The following is a 20,705-nucleotide window of genomic DNA, read 5'->3' on the forward strand; positions in this document are numbered from 1 at the left end:
AAACCCCTGTAAAATGTCAAGTGCTCTTGACAAACTCCTGCTGATTCCAACAAATACATCTCATTCCTCTGCCATTACAGTTTTGAATACACAGCGTGAAGAAGTGCTGTGTGGTGCTTTTGAAATCAGTGTTTTAAGAGCAACCCTGTAATTAAAATCCACCATAAGCCCCTACAATGCAACAAAGTACCTATGAAATTATGTTCCGATAACTGAAGTACTACTGTGTGCTAATCAGCATCTTTTCTTCTGATTCACAGAAGTGAGCTGTGTCAACAAAAACTTCGTAGCCAGGAACTCATTTCCCAGCTGGAAATAGCAAATAAGAAGATAACTGAGGTAAGATAGTGACTGATGTGACAGCTACTTTCAGTTACAACCTGATGTGTGTACACTTGGATCTTAAAAAAAACCTATTTAGGTGAGTTATGTTGCTGGTTTAGAGAAAATTAAGGATATTTGACAGGGGTAGTCAGAAATAATTGGAAAGCCTCACTGTTTCTGCTGACTGACATGTTCAAACGGCAGGAAGACAAATGAGCTTTACTCTCAAATTACCAAAGTTAAAGGAGAGATCATCTTTAAGATGACTAATTTAGGCAATTCAGGAAGTGTTTCTGAACTTACTTACACCTGTGGATTCATGCAAACCTCTAAACAGAAGCAGGCATTGACATTGTGGATAATGTGGCATAGACAGAGATACCACATAGCTATGTGGACAGTAGAATTTACCTTCTGTGTCCATATATGCATATAGCAAAGGTATTATCCATCAAGATTAAGGGCAGGGTTGTTTCGGAATGTGCATTGTTCAATAATTAAGGTCCACTTTAAAAAAGGGCTTTCCTGTCAGCCTCATAAATCTGGAAAAACGTCCGGTTCTACCCAGGATAAGTCTTCTATCTTGTTTTTTGTGGTGCTGTGTTACTTAGAGGAGAAAATTGGGCCTGATGCGAGAATAGATTTCTTTGAGTAAACTCTGGTTAAGAAAGGCTTTGTGCAGACCCTTTGAAGAGAACAGAGGAGGTCTGTAGCAGGTTTATCAGCCCATTTGTATTATCTAGTATATTCCTTTTCCTTTTGAGTATAGCTAAAACATTTACATGTTTTACCTTACCTGACAAGGTTGGGTGAATTAAATTACTTGAATTAAAATGTCAGCTTTTTTGCATCTTGCTTCAAGATGGTGAAATAAGTAAAACTTCCCCTGCAGATTAGTCTGAGTGGAAAAGTCATTTCATGTCATATTTGAGCTGGAAATTCTCTATAATGTGTCAGCAGTTTGCCTTCAGGCTTACTGTAAAGGGAAAACATTTCCACTTCTGACATTCCTTTGTGTTAAGCTTTTTTGCTGCAGTATGTGTGGATTCAGTGAAAAGAACTTGGCATTGGTATTCCATTTATACAGGATGAGACATTAAAGATGGAATATCGTGAATACATCGATAGGCTCCAAAGACGACTGAGCCAGGCAGAACAGAGGGCAGCCACAGCATCTCAACAGGTACACAACTCACAGAAAACGTTATCTAAGCACATTGAATACAAAAAGCACAGAAGTAGTCACTTTGCATCATTCCTGAGGCAGAGATTATCATTTGCATGCATTATTGCTAATATAATTTTAACAACAAACTTGTATTTTGAATGTGTTGCCTTCTGACAGGATCCCTATGTGACAGTGTAGGTTTGTTTATGGAAACCAGTTCGATGTGAATTAAACTTTAAAATGTGTTAATGAAGGTGTACAATCATTTCCAGCTTCAGAAATGGCAGCAAGCTAGCAAAGACAGAAGAAACCCTTTCACTAACTGCAGCTCCTGTTTGCACAGAGCAGGTTGTTTATCTGTTGAAGAACACCCCACTGCAGTTACCATCAGCTACATATAACAGCTGCAATAATTCTTGCAATGACAAAAATACTGAAAATTGTGCAGAGAGAATAGGAAATCCTTGGTTTTTTCCAGGCCATGGGAAGAGGCAAAAGAGAGATGGTGTATATGTATGTCACTGTTTAATTTTTCCATACTCTTTAAGCTATACAACTCTAAACAAATCCCCTGGATGTTTATACACTGGGATCACTTATTTTCCAAGGAGCTTAATTACTCAAGTTGGCCTCCTGTTAAGTAAAGATGGTCTTTCTGCCTCCCACTTATTTTTACAGTGATTTAGGAAACTGATTTGCAAATTATAACTTGTTAATATGGGTGACCCCATGTGAGCTGCAGAGAGAAAATATTTGACTGACCTAAATTGTCCAGTTTTAAGACAAATGGCATTTTTTTCTCAACAGGAGAGAATAAGAGGGCATAGATGCCAAGCTGTCATAACATAAGCTATGGTTCCTGGCTCTAAATGCTCTCTGTCATGACAAGGTCTACTCAGCTGCTGAAGATTTGCTCTGAAAGAGTAATTTATTTATTTATTTATTTAACCTCATGTTTGTTATAGGGATCTGTTCAGCTCTCGTACTTCTGGGATGCTGTCTTCCTATAAAAAATCAAAAATGGTCATGTCACATTTCAAGGGAGTAAACTTGTGGCCTCCGTGCCCATAAAGAGGTCCTGCTGTTCCAGCAAAGATTGGTAGTTAGCTGTTCCTCACCAGGCTCCCTCTGAAAGGTAACAAAGAGATTTGATAGATGTTCAGCAGCCGAACTGTTGCCCATATCTTGTTGCCAGAGTTCGGAACTGCCTTGCCCTCTTCAAGCTTGACAGAGGTTACTGCTGTCAGCTGTCAGGCCTGGCTGCTCTGTAATGACCTCAGAACTGCTGTGCCAAGCCCCAAGAAAAGACATACCAGCAGTGTCCTACTAAAGTCTGGAGAAAGAGGTCCCCAGGAGTAGTGTTTGCAAGAATGTCCACTCTTCTGAATCTGGGTATTTATTCTCTTCCAGGTCTCCAAAGACTGAATGCTTGTGTGTGTGTTCCCTCAGATTTAGAGTGGGATTCTCTGTATTCTCAATCTGTAGGCTGAGGGCTGCTTTCTCACTTAACTGTGTGTTCTCATTATATTATCCAGCTTACTTGTAAAATTAAATCAAATATAGGTTAGAGATGGACTAGTAGGGAGCCTAGAAATTACACTGTTATTGTGGACAGTTCAATTACTCTAAATTTTAGCTTATTCTGAAATAATAGTAATTCAACAAGAAACATAAAGAATACAGGATAATGGCTGCATAGGTTTAAAACATGTCTATTCTGTAGGTGTTCTTTAAAGTGTACTCCTGATACCTGATCTTTCATCATCTTTAATTCTTTGGGACCTAAAATAAGACAAAAGCAGTAGTCATCTACAGAGCACATTGTAAATTCTCTTGTTTATCCCAAATTCCCATTTATCTGTGCTTGTTCTCTCTCCTTTGTAACACCTTCAATATAGAAGTTCTACTGTTACTTTGATCCTACAAAGAATTATTAAGAAACTGTTTGCTTGTGTTTCATTACAGCTCAGCCTGATAACTGCACAGAATAAAAAAGCTGCTTCTCTGAAGGATCTGGAAAATATTTAAACATATGTATTGCTCATTCACCATACTGGAGTTAAGAAGATTGCTGGAGAAACTTCATATTGGAGCAATAAAGTAAAATACACAACAAGGCTTGTAGAACTTAAACATTCTCTGGTTTATTCTGGTAAGAAAGGGAGCGGATGAAGGTCCTGTCTCTGTATGCACAATAAAGATTGGAAGAAGAATGCAGAGTTTTGTTGGTAAAGTCCTTTAATATAGCAGATGAAAAAATCTGACACAATGCTGTGGCATATTTGGGTTTTTTGGTCTAAAATGTACCAGCTCCAACTATGACAAGATTGTGTACAGAGAGTAGGTAACACTTACACTGAAATTCATCTTGGCTTTGGTCATGTACAGTCAATACCTTTAATTTTTCTTTATAGTGCAGTAACTTGGGAACAATTTAAAGAGCCTTTATGAGCCGTAGCAAGACTAATTACATAACGAATGCCAAATAGTTGCTGGTTTTGTGGTCAGTGTTTGAGCTGCAAGATGCCTCCATTGCCTTCCAGTTTTAAGAATTTTGTTCAGTTTGGTCTGGTGCCCCTGGCATACAGGTAGTAACTAAAATGCTGCCATGGCTCCTCAGATAGCTCATTTCTAAGGACTGTCATATATCTGCAGTTGTATTTTTTCTTCCTAGTTACTATTTTGCAATTACTTTACAATTCCTTGCTTTTCTGTTGATCTGCTCCCTTGGTTTGTACGTATCTGGGAACATCCATTCTCTGACTACAGTTTGGACAAAGGTGACATCATCCAGCTTTTATGCCTTTTGAAATAGTGGGATTGAATTCTACAGATGCCAGTATGTGGGATTCCTCTTGTCTACGTGTTTTTCCTTGATAGTTGAGAAACTTCATATCTATCATTCTAAAATCAGAGCCGAACTCCATTTTATGTTTCAGCACATAAGCACTTGATAGGTGTTAACTGATTGTGAAGTACTCCCATCTTAGCCTTAAGTGACATAATTTCTTGTCCTTCCTCTTAAATGTCAAGAGTATAATTTCAGTTGATGGGTAGTGCTTACCCAAAACTGCTGGTTTGGACTAACCAACCTGTATGATTGTGGCAGTGGATCTTCACCATATTTGTATTTTAAAAGGCAGAGCTGGGTTGATCACCTCAAGACTTTGTGCCACCTCCTGAAACCCTGACTGTGCAGGTAGAGCCTGCAAGATGGATGCAACTTCAGGAACAACTCCTTACTGCAAGGGGAAGTCGCTGGTTCCTACAGTGGTACATGTGTCTTTACTAGTGCTTTCTTCATTCGATATGCACCTGTACTCATTGCAGTCTAATTTTGCTAAAAAGATATTGAAGATTCTTCAAAGCGACATGGATACACTGTTCAAAAGCTCCAGAATTCTGTTGGGGTCAGAGTTTCATCAATCAGCCATGTGTATGATACAGAAGGAGGCAAGTACCAAGCACCTTATTTTCATTTCCATAATGCACAGCTGAGATGATGACCAACCACCTGGGAGATTTTGTGTGAGCTATTAATCCCCTTCACTCCTCTAAGACAGGCTCTGGCTGTGAAGTGAAGGCTGGCTGGAAGCATCAGGCAAGTCTGAGTATTTGTGTATTTGTTCTTCAGGGCACAGAAGGGCACCTGTGTGGTTCCTCATTAATTATGGGTACATTCTAGCTCTTGTGTGATGGCTGTTTGCCAGAACAGAAATTGCAGTGATGACACAAGCACCTAATAGTGAAGTTAAGGGGCAGGAGAGCAATTACAGCACATGACACAGGAAAGGAAAAGGTTTCCCTCCTGTCTGCCTAATCCTCTGAGCAGCTAAAAACAGACCAAATGCATTTGGCTGAACCACGAGCAGGAATGTGGTCACATGGAGCTCATCGTACTACCACCAACTCCTTTCATTTGCCTTTGGTGTCTAGAGGAGACTGCTCGCATGTTGTTCCAAGTTGGACTTTCAGAGGAAAGGCAATTGCTAAGGCAATTAAAACTTGAGACTTGCTAGTTAGGTAAGTTTTGCTCCTTTCCTTGAGACGCTTCACGGCATGGAGCTTTTCATTTAGCTGTCCTGGTTGTTTTACATTTGTTTCTAGCTGCATATTTCTTGTCCCTCTTCCATTGGAAAGTTTGTTTCTGCAAATTTCCTTTCTCCACCCCCCGGCACCAGGTTTTGAGTAGTTTAAAGATTCCTTAGTGTGATAGTACTGCCTCCCACTGACTAAAAATATTTTTGACTATTTAGGAAACATTTCTAGGTGATCAGATTCTTTGCATTCAACAGGCGAGATTTCATTTTGCGTCTTCCCAAGAGCCCTACCCCTTGTGAAACAGTCCAGACAGTGAAAGATCTATCAGTGGTGTTTTTCAAGATGCATTGCTAGATGTGAGCCTTTACAGCCTTGTCCTTTTCTTGCTCTGCTTCAAGTCCATTCCGCATTTCTGCATGTTTAGAGGAGTTTAGAGGAATCCTAATCTTCTAGAAATCCTGCTATAGCAGGATATCTCTCAGCAATGCTTGACTCCAGGCAATTCAGAATGTGAAATGAACATTCAGCCTAATTATTCTGAAAATCCACAGGTACAAAACCTGGTCTGCCTCTTCCAGTGGAACATGAATGAAGATTATGGAGTTTAGATGGACATCACAGATCAACAAATTTAAATGTTTTGAGGTAAGCAACATCTCTTGAAGGATCTAAAGGGAAAAAACGGGGTTCTGTTGATGGGATGGGCACAGCTGTCAGTAAGAAGTAGTCTTAAAAAAAAAAATTAGAAAATCTTGCAATTGCAGTGTGCACTGTGATATCTGTACTAATCCAAATTAAGTGCTTGTTTTAACCATGAAAGTTGTTGACATCATTGCAGTGAAATGTTTCTGTTAGAACCCAAACAAAAATACTGAGAAGTCTAAAACACTGCTGGCAAGGATATTGCAAAAATGTACAGCATTTATTCACATACAGACAAAGGCACAATTCTACCAAATATTTTAACAAAAAATACAGCTGTCTTCAACTAGGTCTTTAGAAATACTTCAGAAAAGGGAGAAAATAAATACAGGATTGGGCCATGTCATATAAAATAGTCATCTCTACATATACTTTTTATTTCTATCTGTTTCTCTTCATGCACCTTTTTTTAAATTAATTTCAGCTGAATGGACACCCAAGCTAGGCACATAGTGAAAAATCTTCTGTACAAGTTTTTCAAATATAATGACAATTTTCTTAGATTTCTGAAATTAGGATTTATACACAACACGCAGAACCCTTCATTTACATTTGTCTGAGTTTATAACCTAACAAATGGCATTCCAGGCAACTTTACAGACATTCAACTAGCCTACAGTTTGACAGAACACACTGATCATATCAAAGTCTTGATATATTTCCTTGGTCAGTCTGCACAAGGAAAGGGAACGCTTAAAAACAGAAATCCAGCAAAACCCAATAAAACACAGGGGTGGGTTTGTACTATCACTGCTGTACTTACAACACCTTCTGCTGAGAGCAAGTATGGAGACAAAACTAACCTATCGAGATGGTCGTAACCACAGCTGGCTCACAGCCTTTTCAGTTTTCTTTCAACTCAACTGGAAACATTACAAAGCTTTTTACCCTAAATGTAAGGGGACAAAACAGGTAAGGCATTAACTCTGCACAACATTAGCATTCATAATAGTGCAAATTAACAAGGTACCTCTGTCCAACTGGCGTGAGGTTAAAGGTTTACTCAGAATCCAAATTTAGGTTACTCCATCTATGGCTTGACAATTCTCATGTGATTATGAGCTGCTTGCTTATAGCAGCCTATCTATCAGTGCCTGTCTAGAGAACATTGCTGGATGTTGAGTAGAACTTACCTGCTTTTACCTCTTGTCTGCTGTTTGTACTTGTACACATCCCAAGAGTGATTATGTAATCTCAGGCACCAGTGCCCTCCTGACTTTCACCTTCGCAAGTCATGTAATTAGTCTGACAACTTGGGACCAGCAACAGGAATTTAGAAGTACATAAAATTCCCCTTCCTCGAAAGGTTAAGACTTCTGAGTTTTAAACAGTAATAATAGAGATGCATTCTGCTGAAATATTTACTTGATAATGATAACTTGCATAGAAAGGGTGTTAATAAGCCTTTTTTATTTTCTGATTGAACCCTCTGGAAGACTCAGTTATGGCAGAGGAATTCTGTGTAGTCAAGTGTTCCCTGCACAGGAGGCAAGGGTCTGACATTCTGAAGTGAGTGAACACTGCAACAGCAGGCTCGGAGTAGGAAAGGGGAGAAGGAGGTTCTTTACACCTTTTCATTGCTGCTAAAACTTTTTCACCAGTACATACCTGTCTTACATCTATGCAGAATTCCAAAAATCTACAGGCTCCTAACAGTCCACTGTGCTGTGTGCGCTCTACTTGGTACAAAACAGTGTCTTCACAACCTGTTAATATTATTGCTGACAGCTTAATAATTATTGCCATTTGCAATTATTAAAAAAGTACACAATCAGAATATGAGTTCCCTCTTCCATCAAATCTAGTCCAGAATAGAACGAAATAATTTTTCTTCATTTGACTGTAAAGAGCTAATCACAATTTATTGCCTTTGCATTTTATTCTATTTAAAAATATATATTCATGTCCATTTAAAGCAATCTTTTCAGTGTCATTAGCCTGGCTTTCCCAGTACATACCATTAGTGCATCTGTGGTGGCCTTTGGGAAATTCTCCTGACTAGTGCTTTAGAAAACTTCTGTCTTGAATTGTCATCACAAGCCTAGAGGACAGTGACTGACTAACAGTGAAGGATTATTCCATGGGGTGCTGGAACCCACAAACCTGCCCCTTGCTCAGAACTGAGCCAGCTGGGAGCATCCTCTGTGCTTGGTCTGAGTCTTTCCAGCCCTGCCCTGTCCCTTCCTCCTTCTCCAGTACAACATCATGGCTACCCCTGGTCATCATTTCCATGTAAACTCTGGAGCATACAGAGGGGTTTGAGCTGCACCTGTGCTCAAACTGAATGCAACAGGCACATGCTGCAAAGAGAGGAGAAAGAGCTGCCACCATCCAAGGGCAGTGACCATATGTAATGGGATTTAGCAGTGCAGTGCAGTATGGTCTAACAACCATCTTCCATTCAATACATGAGTTAAATTAAGAGCTTGTGCTTTTCTGGAAGGCAGGGGAAGGAAGTAAAATTTTCAGTGCCTTTTAGCTAAAAGGGATTAATGCAGCCTGATTCCTCCTACCCACCCTAGCCCCTTCTAAAAGATTTCTATGAGTTATTTTACTGTTCATCCCAAATCCTATTTTAGTAGTGATGACATTTCTCTCTTACTCAGGAAAGTTGCAAATAAAGGAGACTCAAACTTCATTTCTGTGAGAGAAATGGAGGTGAGGGAGTGGGGGGATGGAGCAGAGCAAAAAACAAAAAGCTTAAAACAGCTTTAAGTGCATGTAAACATATTTAAACAACTCAGAAAGAATGGGTTATTGTCAGTCTGTAGCCATGTCTAAGAATGCTCCTCTCTCGCACCAATGAATAAACATGGAGTTGGCTTGTAGGCAGTGACTCTACTGACACCATGTCCCTGTGTCCAGTCAGGATGCCAGGATGCTTCTCCTAATAATGTCCGTCCTCCTGCTGATAGTGCTGTTTGGACTGAGCCTCTGCTGCCTGCACTTTTTTTCAACCACTTCAGTCTCCGAGTCACTCATTTCAGCATCAGGGACATATCCATCATTCTCACTGTCAGGCTTTGACTTCCTTTTTGTCCTATCCTTCGTCGGAACTCTGCCCATGCCCATGTAGGGGTAGCTGGAGTTCTGGCAGCAGGACTCCTCCAGGTTTTCACCCTGCTGTTGCCTCTCTCCCTTCTTTGGAATTCGGAATCCACCCCAGTTTTTCACTGGGCTCGTGGGCGTCATAGGCACTTTAACTACTCTCTGATTAGAGTTTACTTTGATGAGACCCCCGTTGCATTTAGGCACTATATCCCTCCGAGTGCCAGGTTCTGACCTACCACTGGAGTGGTTCACAGCCCTTTTGTTTTCTGATTGCCTCTGAGAGAGTTCTGTGGGTCTCAGTGGTTTGTGGTTGTGTTTAGAAGTCTTTTCTTTTAGTTCGGCCTTGGCCACCTCGCACTGTGAGCGACTGTCTCTCCTCTTCCTGTGGTCTGGTATAACTATATCATTTTTCTGCTGTGCTGACACAAACCGTGTTTCTGCAAAGGTCTTGTCAAAATTTAAAAAGCTACCTGAAGCAGCGCTGCCTTCCCTCGGGCTGGGCTGCCTCAGCAGGGATTTGCTGTCACTCCCAGACCTGTCTCTCTTGTGCGATTTTTTCAAGGAGTGGGTTAGAGATGTGCCCATCTGTTTCCTGAAGAATGCAGAATGCCACTTCAGATCCTCGATCTTAGGGGCATTGGGGCCCAAAGATGGACTGTTGAACAACACTGTGTTTTCCACTGAAGAGAATGAGGAAGGCACACCTGAATGGAAACAAATTAAGTTCAAGTCATGCAATTCCATATCTGTGTAAATAGCAGTTTTGAACAGCAGTTCCTCATGCCTGACTTCCATATTAGAAATAGGTATTTAGTTGCCTGTCCTGCACCTTTACACCACAGCTCCATAGGTATGTTGTAGTTTCACCACATCCTGCTGGTGTAGCTTATTTTCCTGTAGCCATGCTGCACTTATTACACGTGTAGCAAATACAAGTCATAGCGTTACTCTATCCACTAAGACAGAGATACTTCTCAAGAGAGGAAGGCAAAAAGCAACCAGAAAGTGGATCTCATTGATTCCATCTAAAATATCATTTATTAGTTACTGAATACTTAAGGGATAATCTAGTCAATGCAGTTAATTTTGAAGGTATTAATCTTTCTGAGAAAAGACTGTCAATAAGATTAGGCAGAAAAAAACCACAGCTTTAGAAAAACAGAGTGCTATCTTTTCATGTCTTTAAACTGCCATGGATGCTGCAGAGCAGCACATGCTAAAAGCTAATGCAGCGGCACTAACAAAGCACAGCCTTGCAAGGTGCCATATGGCCCCTGAATGTGAGTCATGGTCTCCCTGTCCTAAGGAGTCATTAAAGCATCACACCAGCCAGGAGCAGAAGCAGCAACCCAGGCAGTGCCCCATGGATATGGACAGACACAGCAGTTCCTACAACAATGTGCCCACCATTTCAGCTACACACATTCTCATTCCTTCTCCTGATGCATGGTGAACTCCACCACATTTTAATGAGAACAAATGAGGTCCTGTTTGCCCTTCACAATCAGCTGTCAGCCTGTAACCAAACCTTGTGCCTGTGCTCTTACATGGGGAACAGAACACTGAAGCATACCTGAAACTCTTTCTTGTTCCAACTGCTTGGCGTAGCTACTAAATATCTGTTCTTGAACTTTGCAAACAGATCTCTTGATTTTTTCCCTCCGTGTCACCATGTAAGTGAGGTTACGCACCTGGAAGGCAGCAAGTCAATGAGTTTTACAGGAACTGTGTTTCTATGATGTTGTCTATCTGTGCTTTGAATTAATTCAGTTGAAGTACTATACACCATTTAAACAAGTTAGTAACGTATTTAAATGTAACCACCTTCAACACATTTCTTAGAAAAGAGTCTTAAATACCATTTAACTGACAGAATATTCTATCAGATTTGGAGGGCTGCAGCACAGAACTAACTTCTATGAACACCTAAATCGCACAAACATGAAACTTAAACAAATGTTGGAAATCCTTAAATGTACTCAAATATTAAATATTTCCCAGATGAGGGAATCACCGAATAGTACACATGGATGATTCCGAGGCTTCTCACTCAGTTCAGCCACATACATCGTGGTGCCCTGTGAACCTTGCAGGCTGATCTCGATAAATGTAAAAAGTGTGTTTTTGCAGAAGTCCCTTTTTTAAAAAATCCAAATTATCTTGGATGTACAATCAGTGGAAACACAGAGTAGTAAAATACTAAAAATATTATAAAAGTCTTGTTTTGATATCACACGTAGAAATGGAAAGGATACATACAGAATAATTTAAGATCCAGAGAACATAGTTACAAACTCTTAATTATTTAGCAGATCAAAGAGAGGATGAAAAAGAAATCTTGAGCACATGGAGCAGGAACAAAAGATCCCAGATAATAGCTAATATCTTATTGAACTAGAGAAGGCCCATAGACTGGAGTTGAAACTAGAAAATAGAAGAAGAACTGCAGCAATGACAAGAGTAAGTCATCAGGATCCTTTACAAAAGGATGCAGTAGATGCATAAGCACCTGCTGTCTTGATTTAAAGATTAGACAGTATTCTGGAAGAAAGGCTCTCATTCACCTACAGGTTACTGAGTAGGACTCATGCTTGTAGGGATGTAAAAAACTAATTTCAGTACTTTTTCTGTCTCCTCTAACAGCTCTTAAATTCTACTAGTTAGCCAGAAAAGGAAGGAATTTGGGTCATTACAGGACCAGATGTACTTAAAACACCAAAATGATCCTACTGAACTGTTCTTTAAACATTCAAAACCTAAATGACTCAAACATCATTTGCCTCCCAAACTTACTACACAGATTGTCCAGGGAAATGTCATCTTACTCTGCTGTGCCAATGAAAACTAGATCTGCTGCAAATCAATAATCTTTTCCTTCTTGTGCACCAGCTGAAAGGAACATGGAAAGCCTTAAAGGCAAAGAAGGCTCCAGCTGAGGGCTGCAGTACAGTCCACAGCCATCAGTGTTAATAAGTAAAAAAGCACTAAAAAAAAAATCAGTAACAAATCACAAAAAAACCAAAAATCCAACAGTCTGCCTGTAGGAGACTGAATACCACAAGCCAAGACCTGCTGGCCCCTGACTCTTGGTGTGCAAAGGGTAACTGCTATGCTCTGGAGAAATTCAGTGTTAATGATATTTTCTGACAAGGCAGCTCTGAGTTAAGATGCAGCAAAAGGTGCCCTGCACACACAGGCCCTCACCAGGAGAGTAATTTGGCATCTTGGCCAACTCCAGCTGGCACAGGTGATGTTGTGTCTTACCCGCTCCAGGTCCTGACGGAGGTGTGTGAAGAGCTGCAGCCTTCGGAACAGAACGTCCTGTTCCCGTTTAGCCAGATTGTCCTCTTCATCCTTCTTTGGGGTAATCAAAGGCTTATTGAAGTTGGCTTTTCTCTTCAGCTTCCAGTACTGGTAAAGAAATTCCACCGGCTCCTCAGGTAGCTGCAGCACTTTAGCCACTTCCAAAGACTCAACAAACGTATAGAACTCATCCTCCAGCTGCTGGAGCTTTTGCTTGCGAAGGCTGACTCTGTGGGCCTCCTCCTGGTTTTGATCCATGCTGTGGAAAGGGTCAATGCAGGCAGGAAGAGAGCTGTCCTGAATCCCCTTCTCCTGACCTGGGCTTTTATTTGAAATCTCATCATCAGCTTTCTTGGTGGAGCTGTGCTTGGGACAGTATGACTTGAACTTCACTTCATCGTTCTCTGCCAATATGGTCTTCATCTCCAAGCCACGGTCAAATGCACAGGTGACATGAAAGGCTGTTCTGCAGTTCTTCACTGAACACTACAGAAATTAGATTAAAGTTAAACAAATAATGTTAAGAAGCCACACTGCCCAAAACTATTCAAGTAGCCAGGGCTGCTTTGGAAGAAGAATGCTGTTACCGTGTTCTGCTTCTAAGCTGCACATACTTCCTTGTTCCTTTTTAATTAGGTTTATGATTTAGTGCTTTCAGGTCAGGAAAGGATCAAGTGGCCCAGAGGGACAGGAGTGGTTAACCTCTCACAGCCCCATCATGCTATTCCATAACCAGCAAAGCCACAAAAGGAGCGTTCCTACTGACACCAGAGCCACTCGTCTATGGCAGCGTTACCCAAAGGAAAGTGTTCCCCCTTGGACTGTGCCAGTATGAGGGGGGGAAAACATCTTGGTGGCTCCAGGCCAGTCTGAGACTTTTAATTAAAAGTCCTTCCTAGCACCTTTTGCTACACAAAAGGCCTCAATCGAGAGGCATTTTTTTCTGCTGTTATGAGGAGGAGAATAGGAAATTCAACTTTTTGTCATTTTTCTTGCCTCCCAGTGAACCCAGCCATCATGGGGTGATGGGCAATAATTCAGCTGATTTGGCACTTCACTTCCATCATATCTAACTTCCTTTTGCAAAACGTTGTCAAAGCTATTGCCAGCCACCAACTTAAAGGTTTAAAAGTATACACACACATATGTGTTTGTATCTACTCACACCTCCGCCTCTGGTGAAGAGGATTTAAAGTGGAAATGAATATTAGTGCTCCTAACTAGGAAACAAAACTATGCTTAACCCAAGCCATCGACCCTGAAAGAGCAACACACTGCACTAGGTTTATACAGCAATTTGTAAAGAAGCCAAATCTCTCTCTCGTCTGGGTTTTCCTGCTTAGGTTGATTCAGCAGCCAGATGGCTTATAAAGGTACAGTTTGGTTTAAACTGCACAGGTTTCAAATGAACAATCTTTAATAAAATCAACATATAAAAGGAATTAAAAAATATCAAAGCACCTTTTGCCTTTTACTCTCCTACTAACAAATAGGGCAGAAGCATCCCAAATGGAACACTGAGCAGTACAGAGGAGTACTTCAGCTATAATTAGCTCTTACTGCAGACCAGGTTTTAATTGGGAGAAGAGGGGAAAACCTGTCTCGTCAGAAAGAAATCTGCTAAACCTGGGAGAATATGCAGTCTTGTTTTTTCCCAGCTTATTGCAGCAGCTATCTGCCCAGCCCAACACACAGTTTCTTAGCTTTCCTAATTGTTGGGCACATCTCACAACCTGGTCTGGAGAACAGAACAAAACAGTTTCAACTATGAAACAGTGGCCAAGAGGAAGGGGACGGCTCTGCAAGGAGGTACTATGAGAGCAAATTTATATGCTGTGGACAGATTTATTTTCTCTAGTTAACATTTCGTATTTCAGACATTCCTTACATGGAAGCAGATTCATAGGTTTCACTGGAACTACTGCTGCATTGCTGGTCTACAGCTCTTTCTGGCAACCTCATCAACTGACTTGGAACAGGGGGGAAAAGGGAAATGGATATAAACTAATTTCAAAGTAGTGTGGGACTTGAGCAATTTGTGTGCCTTAATGCTGGTCTGACCACCATGGATCCTGTAACATCGGGCTAGACCCCAAAAAGAAAGGGTTCTACTTCAACCTCCTTATGAGACTGTAGTATCAACCTCTCTGTCTCAGGGAGCTTCCTAAGGATCACTTTGCTGAAGTACTGGAGGTGCTTTGAGGGTGAAGAGCATCACCACAACAACAAAGCTACGTCTTACTATCATCTTCTACACAATCACAATGCTGCCCCAAAGGGTCACCTGTCCTTACACTCCCTCATCATTTGTTCTCAAATAAAGGAGATCAAAGTTTTGTCCAGTGTCTCAGGAAACTAAATACCCCCTCTTTCAAAAATCTAAGACTTGGAATTGTGTTTTCTCAATCTTTCTAGATTTTAAAATTGTTCTTAAAGGATTATTTACCATTTCTGAGTGATTTTCCACTGTAAAGGATCTGCAGGTGTTTTAATGGCAACAACCCAATGCAACTATGCACATGAAATGACACTGCCCAGTCTGAAATGCTCTGGTGCAGATCAGTTCAGTTATTTAACAGTGACAATTCAGAGGCTATGGTCAGAAAAGCTCAACCTAAATCCAACTGAAACTGCAGAGAGAACTTAGAAGGTAGGCCATGAGACAAACAGGCACTGACCCAAGAATGTGAGCTGTTGGTATTCAGCAGTTTAGAAGTCACTAAATAGGGACAGGCAGATAGGTTTTAGTATTCAAGCTTCATTTTCCCATGTGGTATATCACAGAAATATATTTTTTCCCTCAACAACATTAAAGTTTTATTTCAGCGTAGTAATAAAAGTATGAGCCTATCAACAAATTAGGAACTCTTATGGGATGACCTGGCTATTATTATTAAAATTTTACTAGAAAGTAAAAGCACGCTAACACTCCAAAGCCCTTTGTGTGCACTTAAGTCCATAGGAACAACCAGGAACACATTTTGTTATCTACTAAAAACTTAGAAAAACCCCACAGGATATTTGTATGATTAAATTACCTGTATAGAAGCTCCGACTTTTTCATTACAAAGGCTGCACACAAGTGCCCATCTACTACTGGGAATGTGCGAAACTTTTGTGATGGGCTCCATTTTTTCTGGGCTTCCAATGCTCACCTAAGAAAAAAAAGGTTAAAACACAGTGACTATGACACTGTTAACTGGAAAGAGAAACAATTTTATCAAAGAAATCGAATTCACTGTGTGCATATGCAAACTTAGTGTGTTCCAAATTCCTCAGTTTATAAGGAATTAAAATTCTTTTTTTCAAAAAAATCGGTTTCTCACTTCATGAACAAACCAGTTTCAAGGCGAAGCCCATGAATTTAAGATTATCATACAAGATGAATACTTTGATTATAAGAACCTGGAGGAATTTTCACTGTCACATCCAAACCTTCCTGATTCACTTCTACAGTTCCATTTACAAAATGAAACCATACCTTGTGTCCTTGTTAAATGAGCTTTGCCAGCAGAAAAGGCCTCATTTTTCCAAAGCCTAATTTTGGCTGACAAAGGAAATGTAATTACTTTCTTTACTGATGAAGCATCATCCCGCCAGACTCTATATTTAACCAAAATTCTTTTATACTGCCTTCCTAAGTCCCGCTAAATCTATGCTACACACATTGAAGCAACTCCCAGAATCACCACAGCCCTAAACTCCCAGAGGATCAGCACATACCTCTGGAATCCACAGAGCACAGCTAACATGCACCCACTTGGTGCCACTCCGGGTTGGCTTCATGGCACCGCCCTTCTTAGGACACAGGAGGCACTTGGGCTGAACACCCAGTGCGCAGGTCCTGCAGAGCCAGCTGCCTTCTGGCACCTTGAGGATCCCATAACATGCCTGCATTCCCACATACAGCAGAGGGAAAAAAAAACCAAAAGAAAAACATTAATTTCTGGTACTTCTTAGCTGTTTACACACAGCCTCTCACAACTCTCAAAATTATTTCATTCAGAGGGAAAAGTGCAGAAAAGCGATTGAGATCACACTTTTCAGAAGATTGCATCTTTATGGAGACCTCTATCCAAATTACTGTCAGTTTTAGTGCACTTAAGTTTCAGGTTTGATGTGATCAGAAAACCACTACAGGTCTAAAAACATCTGCTTTACTCTGCGTACCTCATAGGGTAGCCACTTGTACCTTACAGGTCTTCTAGGCTTGGTTCTTTATCATTAGTACAAACGCATTTAAGTAATGAACATGCAAGAAAATGTGTTTCCTGCTCACCAGACAACAGTTTTCCGAACACAGAATGACAACACAAATTTGTTAAAGCTGGGAAGGAAGGACAGACTGATAGGAAAGCATCTGCCACAGTAAGAGGCATCCATGGAAACAGATATGCAAAAACTGTATCTCTCCTTTTAAGAAAACTGCCACAAAAAGGCATCACATAGTGGTGCTTCCTTAGGTTGGCTCAGTAGGTTCTCTATTAAATTATCTGTAATAAATCCTGTGTCCCTACTGACTGCCTTTTTTTCCCTCCCTGCTGAGCCTAAGCTGCTGATCCTAAAGGTGTGTTAGCCCCAGAACTGCACAAGGAGAGGAAAATACAGGAAAAGACGTGACCAGGTGAGAATGTACAACAATGCACAATGTATGTTTTGGGGAGGGCAATTCGTCACCTCACAGCTTCCTCCACACATGCACAATACCACTTTTAACCTTCTTAGCATAACATTTCTAGAATTACTCCTTCTTATTTACATAATTTCTGAATTCATCCCATTGTTCAATGGTGAACCCTGCAACAACTTAACAGATTGCTGTCTGTCACTGGAAAAAAAATCTAACCTGTTATCTTCAGTGATTTGAAAAAGTTTCTGTCACCACCCTACATCCCCCTGCTGTGCTTGGGCTGCCATACCTGGTGCACACAAATATTGCATTTGTCACAGAACACCATTTCATTGCCGTCTTCTCCATCTGGAGACTGACAGACATCACAGACAACATCTTCATCATATTCAATCCCGAGTCCTTCTTCTGTCTCGATAGCATGATTCATGTTGTCATAGCAGCGCTGTTCAAACTCCTCCATGACCCTTTCCATCATGTACTCATCCAGCTCAGGCATCCCTGGAAGACAGGAGTTGTTTATTAAAGGAAAGAGTGATAACCATCGCCACACACAACTTCACCTTCTTTTTCAGTAGTTGAGTAGACACAGCCAACCCCCACATGTACACATTTCATTCCTAGAAAATCATGCCTATTCCAGCAAAAACCAGGGAAATGATAAAAAAAAGTCAAAGTTGTTCTGTACTAAACTAACAAAAGTGGAGTATCCGAATATTTCAAAATTCTGACAAAACCTTCCATAAACTGATTTTGGCTTCCTGGTTTTGTTCTCATTGTCCTTCTGGGACAGCACCATCTATGGCTTTTGCTCCAATTCTGCTACCCAGATGTTGACTCTTTGGTGAAAGATTTGAAAGTGTTTTGAACAGAAAGTGATGGGGCAGGGAGAGGAAAACAATACCAGAATCTGCTACGATACTTGGTGCAAACTTGCAGTTTCTAACATCAGTTGTTGGTTTATCACAAGTTCCAACCCAACAGGGTGCAACCCCAACTGAGGTCTCCATCAGACCCTACTACACCAGTAAATTAACTTGTTTTAACAAGTGAAAACCACAGCTGAAATAAATGCAACATCAAATCTGGAATTTGCTCTTTTCCAACAGAATCCATCAGAAAATTAATCATGACATAGAGCTCATTATGTTATGGTAGTCTATCATTCATTATATTAAATGACTATTATATACCTGGAAAAAATATCTATCACAGAAATTGCAAGAAAAGTATCAAAAAAGAGCACAGTGCTTCTGGCTTCCATCTCCCACTTGCTGTGACAAGGAGCTGGCTGTAATGCTTCCAAATTGGTACTACACGAACCTTTCCCACAAAATCACGCCACACAAACACCTGTGAAACCAAGCAAGTTCTGCTACTGCAAAGAATCACCTTCCTTTTGCAAGGTTGGTTTAGCACAAGAATTTCCATAGACTTAAATCACTACAGTGAAGCGTAGGCTCAGGATATCCTGCTTTTGGTCTAATTCCCTTACTGTAACACTGTTGTGGTTTAAGCCCAGCTGGAAATGAAGCACCACACAGCCAGTCGCTCAACCCCGCTCTCTTCCTTCCCACCACAGTGCAATGGGAAGGAAAATCAAAGTAAAACTTGCAGGTTGAGATAAGAACAGTTTAATAATTGACAATAAAGTAAAATACAGTAATAATGGCAAATGATAATAGTTATAATAAAAAGGGAAAAAACAAGTGATGCACAATACAATTGCTCACCACCCACTGACTGATGTCAGACCCCCTTCCTGAACCCAAATCAGCCCCCCCCTTCTGGGTAACTCCCCCTAGTTTATATACTGGGCATGATGTTCTGTGGTGTGACCCTTTGGTCAGTTTGGGTCACCTGTCTCAGAGGTACTCCCTCACAGTTTCTTTTGCAAACCTCCTTACTGGCAGAGCATGAGACAAAAAAAAAGTCCTTGACTTAGCATAAACGTGACCTAGCAACAACCAAAATGTCAGTCTGTTATCAACACCATCCTCATCCCAAATCCAAACCGCAGCAGAAATTAACTCTATCCTAGCTTAAACTAGGACAGACATATAGGAGACGGTAACTTCACAATGGGTGTTTAGCAAACCTTCCTTTCGGCTCTCCCTGTGAATAACTGAGCCACAAATTCCACAAAACAAAGGTTATTTTATTAAAAACCTCTCTAGCTCCCCCTAATCAGAAGACAAACATTCCACAAAAGTACTTTCAGCTTTCCTTACTGACAGGTGGCAGAGATCAGTGCATCCCATACTACCCAAACTGAGCAGCTGAAAGGTAGCAAGAGGGAACATCCAAAATCCTGCTGATAAGAGAGTGAATTTTGCCCTGCAGGCCAGAACTACTGCACTAGCAAAGCAGGTGATGGCAGGTTTTACAACAGTTTGCAACTGAACTCTAGCCTCATAAATGCTATGGCTTTTTAAGTATTTGGCAGCAACTGAGGTAAGACTGGGGGTGAGACTGAGGTGTACAAGGTGGTTCCTGATCTCAGGGACATCTGAGCAGCAGCCCCAATCCTCATCAGTACCCAGAAACCCTCAGCAGCCAACCTGGAGAGGAGCAGCAGTACTGAGAGCATCTGAGGGAGATTTAAAGGCAGCAAACAGACTCAGTAGCTAGTAAGGAAGAGTAAAGAGATCCTTTCAGATCCAACCTTATTAGCACACCAGTTTAATCTTCCTCAGTTATGGCACTGACAGGCCATAAAGCTCGATCCCCTGGAGGTGCAGGAGTCACTGAACCAGCCATTTTCAGAGGCCTCCAGCCAGAGAAGGCCCCAGCAGATGCGGGTCTCCAGGACACAGGCTGCCAGGAGTGCCTGGCAGAGGAGTGCCTCTCTTTGTGAGACTGGGGCCGACAAACAGTTCATTTGCAGAACATGTGCCGTGGTTGAAGAGCTGTGTTGCCAGGTGAAGGAGATACAGGAGGAAGTGAACAGGCTATGTAGGATTCGAGCAAATGAGAAATAGATTGACTGGTTATTTTCAGAGATGCTACAGTTTCAAGACTCTTGGGAGTTGTGATGGACTGAAATGTTATTAATGTCTTAAACATTGTCAAATAACAGAAAGAACTACAAGGAAGCAACTGCCTGTCCAAGACCACCAAAGCCTGACTGGAATTTATTTGGACTGTGAAGGGAGACTTGAGACAAGACTCTTGTCTAATCATCTCAGCTGTGAGGAGAAGTAAACAAGGCCCAGGGGGTGGTAGAGGTAAAGGGTTTTGGGGGTGTGATGGTGAAATCTCTCCACACCGAACCAAAGGAGTAACCCCCTCCTCAACCTCTGGGAAGGCCATGTACACACAGGACATTCACATGAGAGGCAGCTGAGAAGGGATCATAAACCATCAAAGACCCCCAAAGTGTCCCTCCAACTCATTCCTGAGGCCTTCTACCACCAAAGGACTACACATGATTCAAGTGAGGCAACAAATCCAGAGCCTGTTGCAAGAGACTGCAAAGCTTCCCCC

The 20,705-nt window shown here is 41.2% G+C and overlaps 2 protein-coding genes across 12 annotated transcripts in view; one reads left to right on the forward strand and one right to left on the reverse strand.

Moving 5' to 3' along the window:
• Nucleotides 1-3,709, forward strand: part of SCLT1 (sodium channel and clathrin linker 1) — a 37,309-nt gene extending 33,600 nt beyond the window's left edge. For 2 of the 3 annotated variants that reach the window (XM_027689989.1, XM_027689986.1), the window contains 3 exons: nucleotides 261-339; nucleotides 1,412-1,507; nucleotides 3,458-3,709. In XM_027689989.1, coding sequence (XP_027545790.1) covers nucleotides 261-339; nucleotides 1,412-1,507; nucleotides 3,458-3,520 — 238 coding nt within the window. In that variant the 3' untranslated portion in view covers nucleotides 3,521-3,709. The remainder of the gene's footprint in view (nucleotides 1-260; nucleotides 340-1,411; nucleotides 1,508-3,457) is intronic. The other variant, XM_027689987.1, reaches the window with a different exon arrangement.
• Nucleotides 3,710-6,299: 2,590 nt separating this feature from the next.
• The window catches only part of JADE1 (jade family PHD finger 1), a 79,582-nt gene continuing 65,176 nt past the window's right edge, over nucleotides 6,300-20,705 (reverse strand). For all 9 annotated transcript variants that reach the window (XM_027689984.1, XM_027689980.1, XM_027689982.1 and 6 more), the window contains 6 exons: nucleotides 17,509-17,720; nucleotides 16,313-16,480; nucleotides 15,628-15,744; nucleotides 12,551-13,075; nucleotides 10,860-10,977; nucleotides 6,300-9,990 (listed from right to left, as the gene is read on the reverse strand). In XM_027689984.1, coding sequence (XP_027545785.1) covers nucleotides 9,101-9,990; nucleotides 10,860-10,977; nucleotides 12,551-13,075; nucleotides 15,628-15,744; nucleotides 16,313-16,480; nucleotides 17,509-17,720 — 2,030 coding nt within the window. In that variant the 3' untranslated portion in view covers nucleotides 6,300-9,100. The remainder of the gene's footprint in view (nucleotides 9,991-10,859; nucleotides 10,978-12,550; nucleotides 13,076-15,627; nucleotides 15,745-16,312; nucleotides 16,481-17,508; nucleotides 17,721-20,705) is intronic.

The sequence above is a fragment of the Neopelma chrysocephalum genome, unplaced genomic scaffold, assembly GCF_003984885.1.
Source record: "Neopelma chrysocephalum unplaced genomic scaffold, ASM398488v2 Primary Assembly neopelma1_79, whole genome shotgun sequence".
In the NCBI taxonomy this organism is placed as follows: Eukaryota; Metazoa; Chordata; class Aves; order Passeriformes; family Pipridae; genus Neopelma; species Neopelma chrysocephalum.